This window comes from Letharia lupina (genome assembly GCF_014066315.1).
Source record: "Letharia lupina isolate WasteWater1 chromosome Unknown contig_2, whole genome shotgun sequence".
NCBI classification, from domain to species: Eukaryota; Fungi; Ascomycota; class Lecanoromycetes; order Lecanorales; family Parmeliaceae; genus Letharia; species Letharia lupina.
In genome coordinates this window covers 1519433-1543732 of record NW_023502971.1, presented here as the reverse complement: position 1 = coordinate 1543732, position 24300 = coordinate 1519433, and the positions used below count along the sequence as shown (strand labels likewise).

The 24300-nt window shown below is 25.8% G+C and overlaps 2 protein-coding genes across 2 annotated transcripts; both read left to right on the top strand.

Moving 5' to 3' along the window:
- Positions 1 to 226: 226 nt before the first annotated feature.
- On the top strand, positions 227 to 2743 carry HO133_004555 (uncharacterized protein; the record flags this gene model as incomplete). Its single annotated transcript, XM_037295471.1, has 4 exons — positions 227 to 250; positions 307 to 411; positions 524 to 1154; positions 1212 to 2743. 4 exons carry the CDS (start codon positions 227 to 229, stop codon positions 2741 to 2743), a joined length of 2292 nt encoding a protein of 763 aa, XP_037157472.1.
- Positions 2744 to 7045: 4302 nt separating this feature from the next.
- HO133_004553 (uncharacterized protein) lies at positions 7046 to 8260 on the top strand (the record flags this gene model as incomplete). Its single annotated transcript, XM_037295470.1, has 1 exon — positions 7046 to 8260. One exon carries the CDS (start codon positions 7046 to 7048, stop codon positions 8258 to 8260), a length of 1215 nt encoding a protein of 404 aa, XP_037157471.1.
- Between the last annotated feature and the right edge of the window lie 16040 nt (positions 8261 to 24300).

Sequence of the window (24300 nt, the reverse complement as noted above, 5' to 3'; positions counted from 1 at the left end):
CACTTTAATGCATATACTCACCAGCCGAGTAATGAGTGCTTTTGTACGATAGGGTACGGTAGTTAAAGTAGGCGCGGCGGTCTAGGTTAAACTTCGGGGAAAAAGTAATCTTTTAAGTACAGTTTGGCTCGTCTTTTCAGGGTTGTTGATGACACCTCAACGTTAACCTAGGTCCACCAAGGTCGAAGTGAAAAGACATGCATCGTGGCTATCTTTACCTAGCATCATGAGACTTGCAGCTTACGCCGGGGTACGAAAAGCCTGGTATCCTTCCCTTCATGCTGATGCATTGCTGATCTTCTGTAGACCTCCATGGTCCTGGCGACAGGTGTCATAATCCGAGCAATACATGAGCGGGCGAACTTCTACTCAGCGTGTGTCTATCTGGCTTCGAGCAATGCATGTCTCATGGTAGGATACAGATGGCATTGTATTTCATCAAAGCTCTTGCGCTCACGCGATCCTCTAGGTACTCACAAATATTGCACTTCTAGGTGTGTGCTCAGGAATGCTTGCCTTGCAGAGGCTCTTTTACGGTCCGTTACGACCAATCGAAGTAGAACAGCTTTACGAAAAGGCATGGTTTGCCATCACGGAGACATGTCTTGCAATGACCATCTTTCGGGAGGAGGTGGGTGGCTGGTTTTTGGTCATGTTTGTTTGCCTGTTGATAGGGAAGGTGTGGGGTTGGATTGGGGAGGGACGGGTTGAGATTCTGGAGCAGCAGCCACCATCGAATCCGCGCTTGTTCCATGCTCGACTCTCCGTCTCACTTATCATCTCGACTCTATTCGACATTTTCATGCTTCGATATTCCATCAACACTGTCTTACTCCACGCGCGGCCAAATATGATGGTCATGTTCGCTTTCGAATTTGCTGTCCTGACTATTACCTCCATTTCCACTGCAGCTCGCTATATGATATCCCTCCGGGAGGCAGCGGTAATCAAGAATCAAATTAAAGACCGCCGCGCCCAGATGAGGCGTGACAGAGCGTCTGCCCAACCTCGAGAACCTACGGCAGATGGGTCCACTTCTCCAGAAGCTCACGTCAGTTCTATTGCCACTGATGACGATATCGATTCGTTGGATATCGACGTTCCTGGCTGGGAGGAAAAGGGCCGATGGGTTTTCTACCTGGACCTTGCTACAGGTATGAAGAGTCAAAACTGGCTTATTTGAAAGTCTCCGGCTAATAACCGATCTTCAGACTTCTTCAAGCTCGTCTTGTATCTTACGTTTTTCTGTGTACTTTGCATGTTCTATGGCATGCCTATCCACATCATCCGAGACGTAGCTCTCACGATCCGATCCTTCTACAAGCGAATCACGGATTTCGTCCGCTACCGGCAAGCAACCCGAGATATGAATGCAAGATACCCAGATGCTATCGCAGAAGAGATTGCGCGAGAAGATGTCTGTATCATTTGTCGAGAAGAAATGATGCCTTGGCAAGCACAGGCCACTGCCGGCGCGGAGCCCAACAGCAATGGAACAGCCGCTATTGACGAGCGCTTGAGACCTAAAAAGCTACCTTGCGGTCATATTCTTCACTTCGCGTGCTTGCGCAGCTGGCTCGAGCGCCAACAAAATTGTCCGACCTGCAGAAGACCGGTACTCATGACAGGGACAGTAGCCCGATCGCAAGACCAGGCCCTCGCAAACCAGCATGGCAGAGCGCTACCTCACGTCAACCAACCACAGGCTCAGGTTCCCGCGCATGGTGATTTCCAGCAACCCGTAGCTGCACAGAATGTGTTTCATTTCGGTCCACTCCGTATAGCGTTTGGCGCCAGGCAAGGCGCCCAGGGTGCCGCGCAGCAAGTCAACAACAATGCGCCTCCTCCTACTCAGCCAGGACAACTGCCGGCGACAGGAAATTTGCCACGCGCAGGTGGTATGTTTGGATTCCAGCGCCAGGTTCCAGGATCTCAAACGCGGACTGTTGCCACCTTTAGCCCTACAGGTCTACAACTTCAACTCCATCAGATGGAGCATCAACTGGTCCGAGAAATTAATTCACTTCGAGTCCAGCAAAATCAATTGTACCTTGTGCGAGCCCTGCAAGGCGAACTTACTCGACTGCGTATAGCACAGGCAACCCCAGATGCGAGCTTTACTGGCCAATCTTCTTTGACTCATCAGCCTCGAGTTGTCGACACACTGCCGCAAGCCGTGGGGTATGCAAATGTTTTTGGTGCAAGTCCACAGCAACAGAGCGTGGGTTCTAGCCATTCGAGTCTGCCTGCTGGCATGACGCTACCACCGGGTTGGAGTATTCTGCCGCTCCAGAGACTTTCTGATGGGAGGAACGCTATTCTTGGTGAGATTTCTAACGCTGATAGCTCTAGCGTTCAGTCACAACCGTCCGGTAGCAACGCGTCAACAGGGTATGTATCTCAGGATCGCTCGCAAACGAGTGTAGCTGCTCGTATGGGAGAAAGGTCCTCAGGGTTGCCAGGAGAGACACAAAGTCACAGTAGTAATGGCGAGCCCGTATCTGGAAATAGAGGTGACATCTCACCAGGAACTCCGCGTTGGGGCTCTGGCTCTGGCTATCAAGTCCCGAACGACGCTCCCAAGGGCAACAAATTTGAAATTTCTGAGCATGAAACCAATTCTAATGACGAGGCGAAGGGTAACGACTCGGGACCAATGTCGCAAACAATAGCCGACAGTAGGCAGATCAAAGGAAAGGGGAAAGCGACGACGGTAGAAGACACAACTGAAGAGCTGGACTGAGCCTGTAGAAGAGGAAGCATCCGAGGGGTTGTGCCCGCTCTCCTGTTATTATGTAGGCACAAGCGAAGGCGTCTGGCGCTTGGCTGGATTTCACAGGGCAGACAAAATAGAATGATGTAACTCTAAACTTATACCCAAATCATACGTAGGTAGATTATTGATGCTTCTCATTGCCAAGGTAGAGGACAATCTTCGTTGAGGAGCAAGTAGAGAGGTGGCTGTGTTTACATGCCTTGCTCTCATTCAGACTGGCCGTGACCATCCGAGATCGAGACCCCAAGAATAGGGAAAGGAATGCCAAAGAGACAGGGAGAGATTGTCAGGAGAAGCCTTGTCGAGAACGACGCACGATTACGTAGTATGTACAGCGCGAAGCAAATCCTCCAGCCCGTAGTTCAAGAGGTAAGAAAGCCCGGCAGTATGCTCTAGCGATAATGAGTGACGAAGAAATCTTTGTGGAAAAGGGAGTTACGACTGCTCCTCCATCCGTATAAGCCTGCAGATTTCGCTGCAATCACAATGCCCTCGAATAGTAATCAAGAAGGCAAATGGACGGAATTCGATAAAGCCTGCGGGGAGGGAGGTGGGTTTAAAAGAGTAAAGACTCTCAACTGCCACCACCAATAAAACTCGTATATCGGCAATTGCGATATGGATCCTTAACGCCCCCATCTCTCCTAAGTCCTAACAGCCCGCCCACGGTTAGAGCCCGCAACGGGGCTAGCAAATCGACTTTTGCAAAAGAATGAGTTAACTTTACCAACCTAATCATGACCGCTACATGCATTACGCCCAACGCAGCTACCAAAACATCCCCCTTTTGGACTGTCAGTTTTCGGCTCGCATCCCCTGGTGACCGAGGATCGCCGCAGATTAATGCTGTCTAGTAAAGTCAATCTCGGGTCCATAATGCTAGTGAAAGAACCCTCCCTCCATGCACACCACGCCAATTATGTCCCAACCACATCAACCCTCCCCGAACAAATGTTCACTTTCTTCCTCTTTGCCTTCCCATCCTTCTCCTATAAGTTACCCTTGACATTGTTCTCGTTAAAGAATGCCATCCGCTCACATGCCCATACGACAGTATCCGTCTCAGCAAGCGATGCGCCAGGTTGATGGGCGACAGCAAATTTCACTCGAAAGCAGCATCAACCATGGCCATCACGGTCAAAGAAGTGGCGCCTACCAGAAGATCTTCCCTCCAATCGGGGCACAAGACTTCCAGGAGTTCCCCACAAGACGCTCAAACACCGGCAACCCAAACACAATTGCAAGAGCAAGATTTGATGCCTCGTCTCCTATGCCCACTAACTTTCCTCCCTCTATATATTCGCAGGAGCCATTGAGGTTTGACTCCCCAGTACTTCATGCTTGCGAAATTCATGAGCTGACTTTCATCCACAGCGATCAGAAGGGCGCTCATCTGCCAGACCGTCACCGTCCGACAGGGCATAATACATCTGGCAGCGCATCACCAGTCTCAAGAATGTCTTCCGATGAAACCTATGAGACACAGGCAACTTCATTAGAGTTACCAGCGCTACAGGCACACTCAGCACTCGACAGGTCAGACCCAATGGAGCCAATGACTGGAGACCCCGCAGGCTCGTTCGACCTTGTTGCGCCAGCAGAAGAAGGTCGTCAGGCCTTTTCCTTAGAAGCACGTTCGGAGCAACTTTTCTCGCGTGCTCACCTGGAGATAATATTCGCCAACCCATCCTCTCTCTTAAGGTTCACTGCCTTCCTGAGCACACATCGACCCCAATCGGTGCCAATCTTAATATACTATCTCGATGCACTCAAGGCGCTTAAAGCCATCAGATATGCCAACGCTATAGCCGAAGCTCTGAGCCCAATACCAAATTATGACTTCACGTCCGAACTCGCCAATCCAACTACCAACCGCGAACTTGAAAACAAAGCCGCCTCTGCGTTTACGGTATTGACCCACGAGGACCTTCCAGCCTTTATCACACATGTCTATGTGCAAGTAGTTAGCCAGAGCATTTCCCGAAGAATCACAGGGACGCTGGCTCCACATCTGCGTGAAGCGTCCGAAGGTTTGGCGGAAGTATTTTGCCTGACAGATCCTTCTAGACCGGACAATCCGATTGTTTTTGCTTCTGAGGGTATGCCTGCCCGCATGCTCTCAATTTTCAACAGCGTTAACTCTATACATCAGAATTTCATCGCACCACCCAATATGGTATGAACTATGCTATTGGGCGAAACTGTCGTTTTCTTCAAGGTCCGAAGACAGAACCTGGCAGTGGACGAAGGCTTGGAGACGCGACCAGAGCTGGCAGGGAGCACTGCGAGGTTTTTCTCAATTAGTGACTAGTCCGCATTCCTCAAAGGTGTCTCGCTGCTAACGTGACAATAGTCGACGTGATGGTTCACCTTTCATGAATATGCTCATGATCGCGCCCCTTTGCGATAGCCGAGGAAAAATCCGATATTTTATAGGGGCTCAGGTCGATGTCAGTGGACTGGTCAAAGATTGCACAGACTTGGAATCTCTTCAGCAGCTTGTTGTTCGAGAGCAGGCTGAGCACAAATATACTAATGGAGAAAATGTCGACGGCCAGCAGGAGGCCAAGGACGATTTCCAGGACCTGAGCGAGATGCTGAACATGGCCGAGCTTGAAACCGTGAGGAAGTTCGGCGGAAGGATGCACCGAGAGTATCAAGAAGAGGAGGTAGACAAGCCACGTAATGGCGCGCCCCATATGCCACGGTTGCTCTTGCAGGAGCCATCTGCAGATGACAGTCAGATATTCGATCTCAGTAGCCGCCAGAGTGGCAAGCTAAGCGGCATCTACCAGAATGTATGCGTTCGCAAACCGCTTCTAAAGGCAATGAAGTCGACTAACAGGATTTAGTATCTACTTGTCAGGCCTCATCCATCTTTCCGTATTTTGTTTGCTTCGCCGACGTTGCGGGTGCCAGGAATCCTCCAGTCTCCATTCCTGGACAAGATTGGTGGCTCTACACGAGTCCGCGAGGAGCTGTCTGCTGCTCTAGCAGAAGGTCGAGGTGTAACAGCAAAGGTGCGCTGGGTTACCAAAGCAGACGAAGATGGAAGAAATCGATGGATTCACTGCACTCCTTTGTTAGGCAGCAATAGCCTAATTGGCGTCTGGATGGTGGTACTTGTCGACGACGATCAAGAGCTAAGTAGGAGATGGAAGCAGGCTCCCCCAGTTGCACCTCATCGTGGTAGAATTTACGACGGTCATGAACGCATGGGAAGCAGCGGAGAGTCTATTGCAGGCCGTGCGAGTGGTGTGAGCTCGTTGCAAAATGATCATCCCAGAGCTCATCAGAGTACAAACAACGGCGCCCATAGCAGCTCTGTCAGGTCTACTTCGCCAAATTCGGTTCTAATATAGAAGCGCCAGGCCATCGCGCGACAAGTACTCCGTTCTCCTGCCTCCAATAGATGCTGTGAATACAGTATCTCGATGTCTTTGGTGCCGGGCCACTCTTGCCTGGAACGTGTATCTGTATCCACAGCACTGAAAGCCTAACATCGCGGATCTCAGCCTTCTTCGGCTACAGTACTGACTCTCTGCTTTCCAATACTTAGCGCTTAGCACGGCGATAGGAGTCTAAATCGTTTCCTCAACAGGTAGTCTATTCAAGGCCTATTGTAAGATGACCGAGGAAGAACTCAAAGCGCATGAGAAAGGCCTTCAAGAAGCAAAGCGAGCAAGCTTAGCCAGGAATAGAGGCTATTCAATTCTTTGAGCGCTTATGATCACATGGCAAGTATCTTGGCAATCATGATTGGAGTTGTCGCAAAAGATAAATTTGCTCAGTACGATCTGAAGCTGAATCAATGCAGATATCTACATGCTCTCAGGGTTGCTCAAAGATAGCCATTATCAGATGAACAGAGTGGCGGATATCGTGCAAATTGTGATTGTAAGGCCACGAATACTTCCAAGCAGTAAAAAAGACCGTTGCTGTCGTCCATCTGAATTTCCTCATAATGTGCATGCTTTGAGAATGCAGTGTTGCTGCCAGGCCCCTTCGGCGATCCTCATGTCCACGGTATCTGCCAACCAATATAGACTCGCAAGTTTGATTCATGATGGCTCCTTCTCCAACTTCCACTGAAACTTTGTGATGCAAACACGGACTCGACCGGTACTTCTTCCCTACTTGTTGGTTTGCCCCACGCCCGTGTTGTAAGAAACACTGGCATCAAAGTGGCCTCCTATTGTGTTTCAGTTAGCTAATGTCCATGCAACCAGTAGTGAATCGCTCTTAATCCGTCCTCCACGACTCTTGGTAATGTCTGCTTTGAGGAAACTGATCCAGTTGATCTCTACTGCTGCAATCATCGTCCTCTTCTCCTCTCTGAACAAACTCAACACAGAAGTATCTACTCTCGGCAAACACCGGGTGGGAAAGCACGAGGAATTATTCCTTGATGCGTCGGCTTGGTCACTTCCTGGCCGTAATGGATCCATCTCTGAAACGCGAGACTCACTGGATTCAGCTGCCACTTCAACATCGTCCGACTTCCATCCTGGAGTCCCTAAACCTCTAGGCTCAACATACAGTCGTGCCATGGTCATCCCCCGGCTTCAGAGTGATAACATTTCATGGGTCTCAGACGAGTTGCCAAATGTTGACGCAGCAGTCTACACCGCGAACGACCCATTGGCGGTGATGCATCCACCCAAAAACAAAGGACATGAAGTTATGATATACTTATCGTACATCATCAACCACTACGACGCCCTACCTGACATTCTCATATTCATGCATGCGCATCGTTGGACGCACCACAACAATGCCCTTTTAGCCTACGACGCAGCTGAGATGGTCCGAAGGCTAAACAGTGATTATGTCACCAGGGAGGGATATGTGAACATGCGATGTCAGTGGTCGCCAGGCTGCCCGGAGTGGCTTCATCCTGGCAACCCACGAGAAAGTCTCGAGAAGCAAGAAGAAGTTGTACTATCAAAAAGCTGGAGTGAGCTTTTCCCTTCGGACCCTCTTCCCGCTGCCCTAGGTCAAACGTGCTGCGCTCAATTTGCCTTATCAAAGGAGCGTGTCCTCGCGATACCTCTCAGCCGCTATGTTTACTACCGGGACTGGATCACTAGGACCCCATTGAGTGACTATATATCGGGAAGAATCTGGGAATACTCATGGCAATTCCTATTCACAGGTCAAAGCATCTACTGCCCCGCCGAGCATATCTGTTACTGTGGCGGTTTTGGCTTGTGCTTTGGCGGAGATTCGGAATTTGAGGAATTCAAAGAACTGCGAAGGAAGAAGCGAATGTTCGAATTGGAGACGGACGAGCTACACGAGCGGCGAGCCTTGAATGGGGGAACTGATATGGAGATTCAAAGCAACAATACCTCAGCGGTAAGATACCTCTATCTGAACAACCAGATTGATATCCTAGAGCAAGAATTGGCTTTGAGAACAAAGGTTGCGCTGGAGCGGGGTTTGAATCCCAGGAACAGAGCAGAAGAGTGCGGTACAAGATAGAGGGAGACTACGGGTCTCGAGTCTGCAGGGACGAGTCAATGAGACGATCGAAGGCTAGATGCTGCCAGCCACCACAGTATGCGCTTTTGCTTGTTCAATTCAGGGAGTCAGTGGCCAGACGGTCAAAAGTCTTCGCAGGCGTAATTTTAATTGGTTGACACAAGGATTACGGAGCTTTAGCAACATTTTTTATAACACTTTTCATGATATTTTCAAAGCGGGATCAACCCTATCACTCGGCCGCTAACCGAATAAGGTAATATGTAGAGCGAAGTAAAATACTTAGATAGCTATTACGCGTATAGCTCTTATCTAATAAACGTATAATTTTATATTTACTAGATATATAGCTCTTTAATCGAATTAATAGCTATTTAAAAGCTAGTAAATTAATATATATAATAAAATAAAATAGAGCTTATTAATATTAATATAGATATAATATTAATATAGATAAGATAAATAGAATAATAAGACTATCGAATTATATATATAGAAAGAAGATATAATATAATAGAAGATATCTTCTATTAAGATATTAATGTTATAAATATAATAGAAGATAATATAATAGAAACGAAGAGATAGAAGATAGCGTTATAATAGCGCCTTGATAAATATTACTTTCTAGTAGATTTCTCTATAGAATCTTAATTATCTTATATCTAACTTATAAATTTATTATAGTAATAGTAATTAATTTTTTACTATTATAATAATAATAGTAATATTAAGTTATTATATAGTAAATACTATATTATTATTTACTATATATTATATACTCGATATATTAATAATTCTTACTATATTAGAAGATTTAATTAAATTCTTAAATTCTTAAATTACTTTTATTATATTTCTTTCTATATTATAAGAATTTTAATTTTTTAATATAAGAATCTCGCTTCTTTCGAATTATTCTTTCTATATTATAAAAATCTTAATTCTTTAATATAAGAATCTCGCTTCTTTCGCTATTATTCTTACTACGTTATAAAAATCTTAAAAATTCTAATTCTTTAATATAAGAATCTTAATTTTTTAGAATAAGAAAGCTATTATTAAGCTAACTTCGTTATTAATAAGAGATCTTATTAATATTAATTATTAAATCTATAAATTTTTTATAACGATAAATTAAGTTTATTATTACGAGATTTTCGAGTTTATTAAATACTTTATTTATTATTTTATCTAGAATTATAATTATTAATTAAAATAAATATTAAAATTATCGAGATATTTAAGAATATTATTAATTAAACTCTTAGCTTTCTTATATAGCTAATCTATAAATTAATCTATATTTTAAAAAATAATTAAAACCTTTAATAATCGAATATACGACTTTTAAAGTAAGTTTAAATTTATTTAATACTTTAGAAATCGTAATTTACTCTCTATTAATTTTATATTTTATATTTTATTAATAAATACTTCTTTAAATCTATTTAATATAATCTCGAATTCTATTAAAGATATTAATTAAACTATTAAAGTAATTTTAATAAAAAAAAATTTATAAAGATTTAATTAATCTAATTATAATAGAAAATTAATTATAATAGAATATTAGTTTTTTATAGCTATAATAAATAGCGTTATAAAAATAATTATATAATATTTCTAATTAATTAGATTTATAAAGATTATCTAATAAGTTAAAATCTTTTAAAGCTATTATAATAAAGAACGTTTTTAATTATATATATTAAAATTCTAATAATTTTAATCTTTTTAATTCTAGCTATAATAATAAATTTATTAATATTAAATTATTAATTAAGTATATTAATAAGAAAATATACTTTCGAGATATATATCTATTTATAAAACGAGCTAAAGATCTTATTATTATTAAAAATATTAATTTGATTTAATTTAATTTATAGATAAGCTTATATAAAATAATATTAGAATAATAGATAATAGAAATTTCTATTATTAAGAAACGTATTACTAAGTTTAATAATAGCGTTAAAAAATAAACTATTTTATTAATTATTAGATTTAAAAAATTTATTATAATAGCGATTAATATTATATTTCGCGAGCGTTATATTATATATAACGTAATTTCTTATTATAAGCTATATAAGTATATTTAGAAGATTTTAAAATTAATTAAAAATATAGATATAATATTTATTAAAAATTAATTTAATATTATTTATAATAATATTAATCTTAAACTTCGATATAATATTAAAAAATATAAGAATATTATAACTATAAATTTATTTCTTATAATTTTTAATAATTATAAATATAAATAATAAGTTTATATTAGTAGATATAAAAGAAATTTAAATTTAGAAAGTATAACTTTTAAATCTTTTTTTTAAATAAATTAATAATTTCGTTTTTATAAAAGTAGATTTATAAAATAGTATAATTAATATAATAGTTTATTTAATTATAAAGATTAATCGAGCTTTATTTAATTAAATCTTCGATTTAATTATTAAATAAAATATTAATCTTTATATCGATTTAAATTATAGTCTCGATATTTTTTTATTAGAATTTTTAAATTTATTAACTATAATAATCTCGCTGTTTAAGCTATCTAATTAAATTAAATTAACATTTAAATAAAAACTAGTTAAAAAAAATTTATAATATTTTTAAATTATTAAATTTATAAATAAGTTAGATTTTTAATTTTAAGAATAATAGTAATCTTATTCTTTTTAGCTCGCTTTTAATAATATAAATAAATTATTATATTTTATTAGATCTTAATATAATTTAAAAAATCGCTTTTAATTTTAATAATAGAGGATTTATTAAGTATTTAAAGATATTATAAATAAAAACTTTAATAAAGAGTATAAGAAGTTTATAGAATCTTATTAATATTATATTACGAAAGAATAAATTTTAAATAGCACTTTTTAAAAAGCTCTAATTTTTAAATAAAAAGAATTTTATAATAATTATAATTATAATAATATATAGAATATATATTTTATAAATAAGAAAATTAATTATATATATAGTAAATATAAAATACATTTTTCTTTAAGAAATAAACTTTTTAAGTATTTATAATTAGATTATAAGAAAGTTACGAAAATAAAATCTCTTATTACTATTATTAATAAGATTTTTAAATTTAAAGCGAAAGATAAAAAAATACTCGATAAATTCGAAGTATTTATAATTAATAATATTTATATAGAAATAATTATTAAATCTACTATTAAGCTAAGTTATAACGCTAGATTTAGATATAACTTTAGAAATTAGAAGTATATATTATAAAGATTAAATACGTTATAAATCTTAATATTAAAAAAAGCGAAGTTTTATTTAACTTCAATTACGAAGTAATTTTAAAAGATTATATTTACTTATAAAAGTATATTTTTAATATTAAAATTAAAAAGATAGTATTCTTTATATTAATTTAAAAAGTAGATAATAAAATTATTAAAATTATTAAATATATTAATATTATAATCTATATTAATAATATTATTAATAAATTTTAGAAAATAAAAATAATCTATTTTATAATAAAGATATATATTATAGATAATCTTAAAGTTAATATTCTTATTAATATAAATATTATAATATTATAAGAAATAATTATAAATCTAAACGCTTAAAGCGTTAAGCTAAGAAAGTATTAGAATTTAAAAATTAGTATATATAAAAGAATAAGATAGGGTTAAGCTTAAAAATATTGAATTTATATATATAGTCAATTATAAATTTAAGGTCACTACGCTCTTTAATTAGATCGGCTAAATTATCGTGGGTAAATAAATTAGCATCCGCAACCATCAAAAAAATAGATATACGTTATTAACACATAGTGACATAGAATAACTTTTTTATTTTCTATTAAAATTTTGAGATTTTTTTTTAAATTATAGAACGAAATATGGGCTTTCAGAAAAAAAAAGAGTTTTCAAATTTAGTCTTATAATTATTAAAGCGCAAGGAATTCAAATATCGCTCACCAAAGTTCGCTCGACAGCCGGACAGCCCGCTCACCAAAGTTCGCTCACCAAAGATCGCTTACCAAAGATCGCTCACCTATTTACTCGATAGCCCTAATCAAAAAAATGATTATGAATTTAATTCATAGGCTTTTACTCGTATTAATTAATATAATAGTAAGAATCTAGCTTTATTTTAAGCGTATTATTTATATTAAGATTATAATTATTATAATATCGAGTATAATTTTAAAAGTATCTATCGCGTATAATAATACTATTCTTAAAGATAAATTTTTTTTATTTAAATTAAATTATATTTAAGACTTTAAATCTATAAACGAGATTTTTATTTATATTATTAATTATATAATCTTAATAATATAGATATATAATAATATAATAATATCTATTTATCTATTATAAAAAGTAAAATTAGAAGTACTATATAAGTATAAATAAAATAAAAAAATTCTAATAATACTCGCTAATATATATCTTATTATCGAAAATATAAAGTTATAGAAAAGAAATCTTATTAAGAAAATTATATTAGCTATTATTAAGTTTACTAAATTAATTTAAAAACTTATATTTTACTCTACTTTAATATTTATAGATTCTACTATTATAATAAAATCTATTTATATTTAATTTAATTTAAATTTTAAATATATAATATCTAACGATATTATTATCTATAGTATTTTAAAAATTATTTTATAAATTACTTTTATAGTAGAGAAATTCTCGAAGATCTAATAAGATTAAAATATTATTATAAATATTTTAAAAGAAGAATAGATATTTATTTCTCTAAAGTCGAATATTATAATTAAATTTTCTTAAGTATATCTTATTAATTAGAAAGATAAGAAGATTATTAATAAAACTTTTAATAAAATATATAATTAAGATAAGATAGAGTAATCTAGCTAGCTTATATCTTATAACTATTCTATCTTTATAATATAAAAATAAATATCTAATAATAATAGAAAGAGTTATATTATTATTAATATTAGAGATCTTAATAAAATTATAAAATTTATTAGAATTCGAATTATATAATTTTTAGCGTCTTAGTAATTATATAATATAATTACATAATATATCTTAGTATATTTATATCTAATCGCTCTTTTCTTTTATAAAACTCTCTAATTAATATAATTAAATATTTTATCTTATATTTTAATAGATTATAAGTTTAAACTTTATTTAATACTTATTTTAATTATTTTATAATTTATCTATTATTTATTATAATTATAATTACTTTTAGCGTATTTATTATATTAATATTTATTAAATAATAATAATTATAATCGCGGAGAACCTCTTTTATTAATCTTTATAATATAAATATTTTTTATTTTAAGATAATTATTGTAATTAGATAATATATATTAAATATACTTTTAATAGAAAGAGTAAAAATCGCGAGTAAGAGAGACTATATCGAAGTTACTAATATATTAATATATTATATTAATAATTTATTATATAAACTCTTATATCGTCTTTAATATAAGATAATTTTAAATAAATTAAAATATATTATATTTAATTATATAATATTAAAGTTATTATATATTATAATAAAATATTATATATCTATATCTTTTTATTATATAATCGCTATAATTATTAAAATATTATTAATTTTCTTATATTAAATAAAATACGCTAAAGATAAAAGATAATATATTCTTATTCTTATATTTTATTATATTAAAAATTAATAATAAGTAATTAGACCTTAATATCTTATTATATAATTTCTATAATAAAGATTAAAATCTAATTTAAAATAATAATATAATATTAAAAAAGAAAATAATCTATATCTTATATATTTATTAAAATATAAAGGTAGGATACTTAGTTATATTAACTAGAGAGTTTTATAGAAGAAAAGAGCGACTAGATATAGATACACTAAGGCGTATCATATAACTATATCACGTGATCGCCAAGACGCCAAGAGTTATGTGATTCGAATTTCAATACTCTCCTTCACACGTATTCTTTTATAAGCGAAACTTAATAACTATAAAGTTTAATATTAACGATATTAAAATCGGGTAAATAAGATAAAGTAATTAATATTAGATAGTAAAAGTAAAATTAATATCGAGTAGTTAAAGTGAGTTAGCGCCGAATAATTAATATAAAATTATACTCTTATATCTCTATCCCCTTATACGAATAAAATTTAAAAATGTAAGATTTAAAATTCGCGATATTTAAAATAGAATAGATAAAGTAAAAAATCGAAATCTGAAAATAACTATATTAAACTATAATCCCTATTTAAATATAACTTAAATTTCACTTTTTATTAAAAAGCGATTTTTTAAAAATTTTATTTTTAGATTATTTAGTATATATTAAAAATTAATTAATTTAAAACTAGAGAATATATATAAGAGTAGCTAAATAAAATAATTAAAAGAAATCTTTCTAGCTATATATCGTCGACTATAAGATCTTTATAAAGATTATTTTAAATAATTAATTTTTAGTAATAATAATTATAATAGTAGTGATTTAAAAATATAATATTTAAGATATTAATAATAAATAGATATAAGTTTTTTAAAAGAGTTTTAAAAAATTTAATAATAATAGTAATAATAGCGTTAAAGAAATAGTTATTTTAATATAAAATAGCGAGTTTATTAAATATTAAATCTAATATAGCGACTTAATAAGCGGCTTAAAACGATTATTTATAATATAAGAATTAATAAAATAACTTCTCTAAAGTAGATAATTTCTCTATATTAAGATTATTAGACTATAATTATAAGTAATATTTTAATTTAATAAATTAATAAAAACTTTTAAATTTATTTTTATAGAGGGTTTTAATAAGATTATTAGTTATTTATTAATTAATAAAAATATAATCTAAAGCGATATTCTTAATAATAATTTATTCTTATATATAGTAATATTAAATATTAATATATTTAATATAAATATAAAATTAAAGATTTTTAATTAATATTATAACGTCTTAATTATTATAAAAGATAATTATTACTTATATTTATTTATTATTAAAATTAAACTAATTTAATAAATTATATAATTAAATTACTTTCTTAATAATTTATATTTAATTAATATATTTAATCTTATAGATTAAGAATATTACGATAAATTATTATTTCGATAATTAACTAATAATTCTATTATTAATATTAAATATATATTTAAAAGTAAAATAATAAATATCTTAATTATTAATTTAATTAATATCGATATAATCGCTTAGAGATTTTAAATCTTCTTTAAAAATAAGTTAATAGTTAATAGTTTATTTAAAATAGCGAAAGATTCGCTTAATCGCTTTTTAATAAATTTTATTAAAGTTCGAGTTATATTAAGATATTATCGAGATCGCGAATATAATATCTAGTCTTATATTAAGTATTATATATATTAATAATTCTTTTATTAATTAATACTTAATATAAGAGATTTTAAAGATCTAAAAATCCTTTTTAAATATTTAATATCTTTTAATACTTATAGAAATAGATATATCTTTAAATTCTTATATATTATACTTAATAAGAAATTTTTTAATATACTTTATTTAATTAAGTTAAATAATATAATTAATATAATTTTTAATAATAATTATATTTAGATAATAAATATATAATTTTAAATTAGTTATTTTAAAATAATTATTAAGCTTATTTTTAATATTTTAAATTTTTATTTTATCGAGATTAGCTAAAAGGATATTATTTATATAAATTATAATAATTATAATATTATTAATAAAAATTAAGAAATTAATTATAATAAGCTTAAAGTCTAATTTTTTTAGATATATAAAGAGAGTATTATATTAGATTTTTAGAGATTACTTTAAATTATATAGCGCCTTCTTTAGTTTATATATCTTATATTTATTATTAGTCTTAAAATTTATAAACTATATTATATAAATAATTTTCTCTATATTATTATAGAAAAAAGTAATTTTAATATTTATTTACTTTAATTTTTAATTAAAAGTTATTATTAAAGTAAAGATCGCTTTATAATTTATAAATTTAATTATAAAAATAAAAGTCTTATTAAAATTTACGCCTTCGCGCTATTTAAAATTATAAATTATTTATTAAACTTTATATTATATAATCTTTTTTATAAGATCTCGCTTAAGTTTATAGATCTATTTATTATCTAAAATATATATATTTAAAAATAAATTTATTAAAATTTAAATATTATTAACTATAAAAGAATTAACTTCTTTTTATATAATAAATTTTTATTTTATTTTTTAATATTTATTCGCTATTATTTCTTAATAGATTTAAAATTTAAATAATTTAAGAGTATTAGCTTTAATTAAAAAAGCGAGTAAATTTAATAAAAAATCGCGATAAATTTTAAAAACTTTATATTATCTAGATTATTTTAAGAAAAATTATTAATTAATTTTAGATCTAATTATAAATTTTATTAAGACTTATATTAAAGACGTTAGAACTATCAAGATAGATTTTATAAATATATTTTTACTTAGAGTTTTAAGTAATTTTAACTTTATTCTCTTTAAAGGTGTTTATAATAATACTTATAATGATATCTATAACGAAGATATCTACGAAGATATTTTTTTAATAAAAATTTATATAATAATAATAATAAATTCTCTTCTAATAACTTTAATTAAAATAATAATTATTTTAATAAATATTTTTTATCTTATTCTTTTTAAGATTTTCTTTTTTAAAATTAATATTAAAGGGGTAGCTAATAGCTTATATATAGTCTTTTATAATATATTTATATAGCGCTTATTTCTATTCTTAAATAGATTTTAATTATTAATCTTTTTTTTTAATAAGATTAAATTTAAATAAAGTAGATTTAGAAGAAATATTATTAATTTAAATTATATTTAAATAGATTTAAATTTTATTATTTAATATTAATATATAATAAAATTAATTAGCTCTATAATTAATTAAGCGTCTTTTATAAATATAATTCTTATATTTAATTTAGCTAATATTTAATAAATATATTTAATAAAAATTAATCTATTTAATAATTTAAAGATATAAAATATTAAATAGATAATTTATAAAGGTCTTATAAGAGATAATATTTCTTCTTAATATTAATTATAAATTATATAGATAATTAGAAACTCGCGCGAATTTCGATTAATACTTTTATAATAGTTTACTCTTTTTAAATATAATATTAATCTTATATTATATTATTTAATTAAAATATTTAAATTTATTATTTATTTAAAAATTATTAGATATAATATTTTTTTAAATAATCTCTTTAATAAATTAAAAAGTATATATATTATAATTATTATACTCGAAATTATAATCACTATAAAATCTAATATAAATATAATTTTTATATTTAATTTAATTTAGAAAAAACTTAAATATTATAAAGATTATAAGATTATTTTTATTAGAAAGTAAGAATATAATAAAATAAAGCGTTTTATTATTTAGAAAGATTATTATTTATTTATAATTATTATAAAAAATAGAGAAAGACTTTTAAAGATTATTATAAATTAAATTATTCTCTTAGCGATCTAGCGTTATATAACGCTTATATAATTTAATTTTTATATTAATAATATTATATAATTTATATACATTTTTAAATAGTAAAATAAATAAATTTATTTTAATATATATTTTAGCTAATTTCTTAAGATTTTAAAATTCTAAATAATTATAATAAGCGTGCTATATATATAAGGTTTTTTATTAATTTAAAAATTTAAGATATTAATAAATAAGAATAAGAATTTAAATTTAGATTTAGATATAGATATAAATATAATAAACTTATTATAAATAGAGATATCTTTATTAATAATTACTAAATATATAAATATCTCTATTTATATATTTAGCGTATAAAGATAATTACGCTAACGTCTAAAAATAATATTATACTTTTTTACTTCGATATTCTTAAATATAAATTAAAGCGAATAATTTTAATCTTTAAATTATTTTTAAGAAATTAAATTAAAATTATTATTAGAGATATATTAGACGTCTTTTATATATAGAGTTTATTTATTTTTAAAACTCTTATATTTAAATTTAATATACTCGAAGTCTATAGCTATAATTAAGTTATTAACTTTATTAATTAAATAATATAATTTAAATAAGATAAAGATTTAAAAGATTAAGAAGTTATAAGTAATATATTAAATATAAATATTATTAATAAATTATAAATATAATAATATAATAATTATAAATATCGAAGAAATTTAAATTATAGTTTTTAGACGCTTTTTAATAAAGAAATAATAGATTTAATTTTATAAGAATTAATAATTAATAATAAGATATATAATATTCTTTAAATTAAAATTAATATATATTATAAAATTATACGCTATTATTAATTAAGTATATACTATAATAATCTTAATATTATTAAATTAATAATTAATAATAAACTTATTATTTTAAATATTTTTATCTTTATCTTTATTATTTAAGTTAAAGAAATTATTATTATTATTATTTTTATTACTATCTTTATTATTATAATTATTATAATCTCTATAATTATCGCGATCTTCTCTATTATTATTATTATTTTATTTTTTAAATTTAAAATAAAGAGTAATATATTCGATATCGTTATATTAATTCTTTTTATAATAATTATAATATTTATAAATTTAAATATAAATATAAAAGTTATTAATATAGATCTCTTATTAAATTTTATATTTAATAATTTTATTAATAATAATTAATATAATAACGCTTTATAAATTATATATAAAGAATTTATTAACTAGCGTAGCTAGTATATAGACTTTAATATTAATTAAGTTAGTAAGATTAATTATAATATTAATAAATCGAGTAATTATATAATCTAAATTAAACTTTATAATATTATTATTTTTAAAAATATTATAATTTTAATTATATTATTTATAATATAAATTATATAAAAAATCTAAATTTAAATAAAAGTAATAAATCTTTTAATTTTTATTAAACTTTAATTTTAAGAATAAATTATTAAATTTATTTAAAATCTTTATAAATCTATTAATATAGAATTAGAGATTATTATTATAACTCGTAAAAGTAATATTATTTATTTTTCTAAATATAAAATTAAGAATATTTAAGTCTTAAGACTTAAACTTATTTAAAATCTTTTAGATTTTTTTAATATTAATTTTATTCTTAATTTTAGAATATAAGTCCTTTTTATAGCGTAATTTTAATATAATATAAATTTAATCTTATATCTATAATTAGCTATTAATCTAAACTTTAATAATAATAATATTAATAATTAATTTTATATAATCTTTTTCGATATAACGCTATAATCTAAATAACTTTAATTTATTTTTAAACTATTACTTTTAGATTTAATAGTTAAAAATATTTTTAAGCTTATTAATATTATTAAAATAATTTAAAAAAATTAAGATTTTAAATTTCTTAAAAGATATAATATTTAAAAACTTAATAAGCTTTCTTTATTAGAGAATAAATTAAATAAACTCACTTTATTAAAATTTAAATTTAAAAATAAAGTTTATATATTAATAAAACTTAAAGAAATAATTAGAATAAACGATATCGACGAAATTAAGCGTACTCGAAAATTAAAGAAATCTTTATTAAAGATTAACTTTAATAAAGATTTAGAGATTAATTATTTTAATATTAAATTAAAATCGATAAGAGAGCTTAATATATACTTACTCTCGCTATTAAAATATTTTTTATAATATATTAAAGATTTAAGCGTATAAGAGAAATCTCGCTAAATTTTAAAATTAATTTAATATAGCTTAAATCTTTATTTACGAAGATTTATTATCTATTAATACTCGAAATAGCGAATAATATTCTATTAAGAAATTAAATAATTAATAAATTTTAAAGATATTAAAATAATTTAAAAATATTATAATAATAGAGATTTATCTCTTATATATAGATATAATATTATTTTATTAAAATTATATTAATTATCTTAATAGCTAAAAGCTTTAATTATCTTCTCTAAAATTAACTTAATTAAAATTTAAAACCGAGATCGAAATCGATTATAAGATTATTTATTTATTATTAAGATATTTTATCTCTAAAGCGAGTACTCGCGTTAAGACTTCTTTATAATAATAAAAATTTCTTTCTTCTTTCGCTTTTAAGGCTAGAGTTCTCTTTTAATTAATATATCTTTATTAATAATAGCTAAAAACTACGTAATTAATATTAAGATTAAAATTATTTCTTTTTAGCTTCTTCTAGCGATAGCTAGAATAACTAATTTTTAATCTTTATTATAAATATTTCGTAATTAAATAAATACGAAGTCTAAATACTCGCTATTTAATTCTTTAATATTTATAATATATAAATAAAAGTGTATTATTTCTTTATTTAGCGTATCTTATATAGAGAAACTAATAATACTTTAAAGACTTTAATAATAATATAATTTAATTAATTATATAGCGACTTCGATAGTTTTAATTAAATATAATATATTTTAATTTATTTTATATTATTTTAAGTAGAAAGCGAAAGCGTTTAAGCGATAATTCTTAATTCTCGAATTATAAGCGAATTATAACTATTTAGATTTAGAATAATTATTTTAAAATAAAAATTTTTTATATTAAGAAGATTAATAAAGCTCTTTATAGTTATAATTATCTTTATTATAATAAATATAAATATCTAAAAATAATTATAATTATAGCAATAGATTATATTATTATTAAAATAATTATTAAGTATAATCTAGGTTTATAATCTATTAAAATATAAAGATAGAATACTTAATTATATTAATTAGAGAGTTCTATAAAAGAAAAGAGCGACTAAATATAAATATACTAAGGCGTATTATATGATTATGTTATATGATCGCTAAGACGTCAAGAGTTATATAATTCGAATTTCAATAATATTTAATATATTAATATATAAAAAAGAATTATTTTTTATTATAGCGATTAAAGAATAATTATTCTTTATATTTATAAAAATAAGATAATTTTATAAAGAAATTTTAATTAGATCTAATAAGTAAGTAAAGTAAAATTATAAATAATCTTATATTTAATTTTAATTAATTTTTTTAATAAAAGAGTTAATTAATAAGAGATATTATATTATAAATATAATAGAGAGTAATTAAAATAATCGCGATAATAATATAAAAATTAAAAATTAATTAAACTTTCTTTTAAATATAAAGAAAGATAATTTTCTATTAAATTATTATATATTTATATTATATTTCTTCTTAATATTTATAAATTAAAATTTATTCTTTTAAAATATTATTAACTACGTTATAGATTATAATATAAATTCTTTTTTTAAATAATATTTTAAATTATATTAAGCTAATTTTAAAGCTTAATAAAATTTTCTCTATATATTTTAAATAATTATAAATATTTTAAATATAAATAATATTAATAGCGAATATACTCTAATCTCTTATATTAATTCTATTATTATATTAAATTTATTTATTTTTAAATTATTATTAAAGCTAATCTTAAATAAAGAGCTCTTTAAATTTAAAATAAAATTAGTTTTATTAATATTATCTATTTTATTTATTTTATTAAATCTTATTATATTATAAATCTTATTTTTAAATTTAAACTTTTATTAAAGCTTTATTTTATTAAGTTTTAAAAATTAAATTAAATCTTTATAAGTAGTATTATATTTAAATATATCGATATTAAGCTTTTTACTAATTTAAATTAATTTTATTAAATTCTTATATTTAAAAATACTTTTAATTATTATAAATAAAAGTAAAATATATAAGATTTCTTTATATTATTAAATCTCTAATATTATATTAAAATTAATATAATTTAATTAATCTCTTATCTAATAATTATTAATAAGATTATAATTAAATAGTAATTTATAAAAAATATTTTTAAAATTATTATTAATATAAATATTATAATATAAATTAAAGTATATTATAAACTCTATACTATAATAAAGACTTATTATAAAAATAATTTACGCGATTTTATTAAAAGCTATATTAATACTATAATTATTTAAAAAAAATTAAAAAAAATTAAATCTTATAAATTAAATATTTTTAGCTTTATTATTTAAAGATTAAAGTCTCTTATCTTTACTATTTATAAAAATAAATTATAAATCTATATTAATTTATTTATTAATTTATTATATAAAATTAATAGCTTATTTAAAAAAATTCTCTTTATTATTAATAAGAATTAAAAGATTTACTATTTTTATAAAAATTTAGATAATTAATATATTTAATATTATAAGATTTATAATTAAAATTTTTATAATAAAGATAAATCTTCTAAATTTATACTAGTTTACGCTAAAATATAATAATTTAATATTATTTCTAATTCTATTATTTTTATTGAATTCTTTAATATTTATATAATAGCTATCTATATTAAAATAAATATTTTTATTTTTATTTTTATAATACTTATATTAATTAAATATTATATTTAAAATAATATTAATTCTATTAACTTTTATATTTAAATATAGATTTATAAATTCTATATTATTTATAATAAGAATTTTTATTTTATTAAGAAATATCTTAAATAGTTAAAGCGTAAACGCGCTCGCGAAGAATTTTAAATCTTTAAAAATAAAGATCGTAATAGTTATAGCGATTAAGATAAAAAAAAAATTAAAAAAATAATAATATTAATATTAAATTTAAGCTTGAAAAATTTAAAGAGAAGAAAAATTAATCTTTTAATATTAAAGTAGTTATTATAATTACTTAATTTATAATAATATATTACTTTATTAATTATATTATTATTATACTTATTATTAACTTTTAAATTTTAAATAATAAAATTTATAAATTTTTTAAAATTAAGTTCTTAAATAAAGTCTTTATTATTATACTTTCTATTATAATAATAATATTTTCTCTTTAACTCTATAATTATATATATACTTAATATATTATTTATAATTTTTTAATTTTTAAAATCTTCTCTAGATTTTAGAAATCTTATTTTATTAATAAACTCGTTAATAATAATTATATAATTATCGATTTTAATAATATTAATCTTAAATATAAAATAAAGAATATTAAATATATTTAAACTTTTAATAATATCTAATATATATCTAAATATAATTTTAATTTAATTTTTAAAAGATAATTAAAGAAGTAATAATACTTACTTTTTTTTATTTCTAATAATCTTTTTATAGAAAAATAATAATTTTTCTTTAAATATATTTAAAGCTATCTTTATATATTTAATACTTAAAAAAATATTTCTCTAATCTTAATTATTATTAATAAAAAAAAATTTATTTATAATAAGTTCTTTATTAAGTCTATAAAGCTCTCTAATAAATAAAAATTTTAAATTAATAAAAATACTTTATATATATAATATATCTATATAAATTATTTAGATACTTAGAATATTAAAAAGATAATTAAAATATATATTAAAATAAATCTTTTTAAATCTTCTTTTAATAATATTTATAAATTATATTTCGTAGTTAGCTTTAAAATAAAGCTTTATAAACGCTATATTATTTTTAAAAAATAAAAAAATAACTTAATTTATATTAATCTCTAGAAATTGTTTAATATTTTCTATAACGACTATATATTTACAATTACTTTTTTAAATAATTTTATTTTATATTTTAATATCTATCTTCTATTAAATAAATTTAATAAATTTATTTTTATTATATTTAAATTTTTTCTTAATAATATAAAATATAATAATTATTATTATACTCGTCTTCGCTTTAATTATAATATAAAATATTAGAATTATAAAATAAAAATCTTTTATTTATTTAAGAGAATTATCTAGAAAAATATTATATTAGAAAATCTTTAAATAAATAATAAATTTAAATAATTAGATATTATTATTTAATATAAAACTAATATGATATTTAAAAAAAGCGATTTATTATAAAAGTATTAGATTAAGTTTATTTATATTAAAAATTATTTATATAATTATTA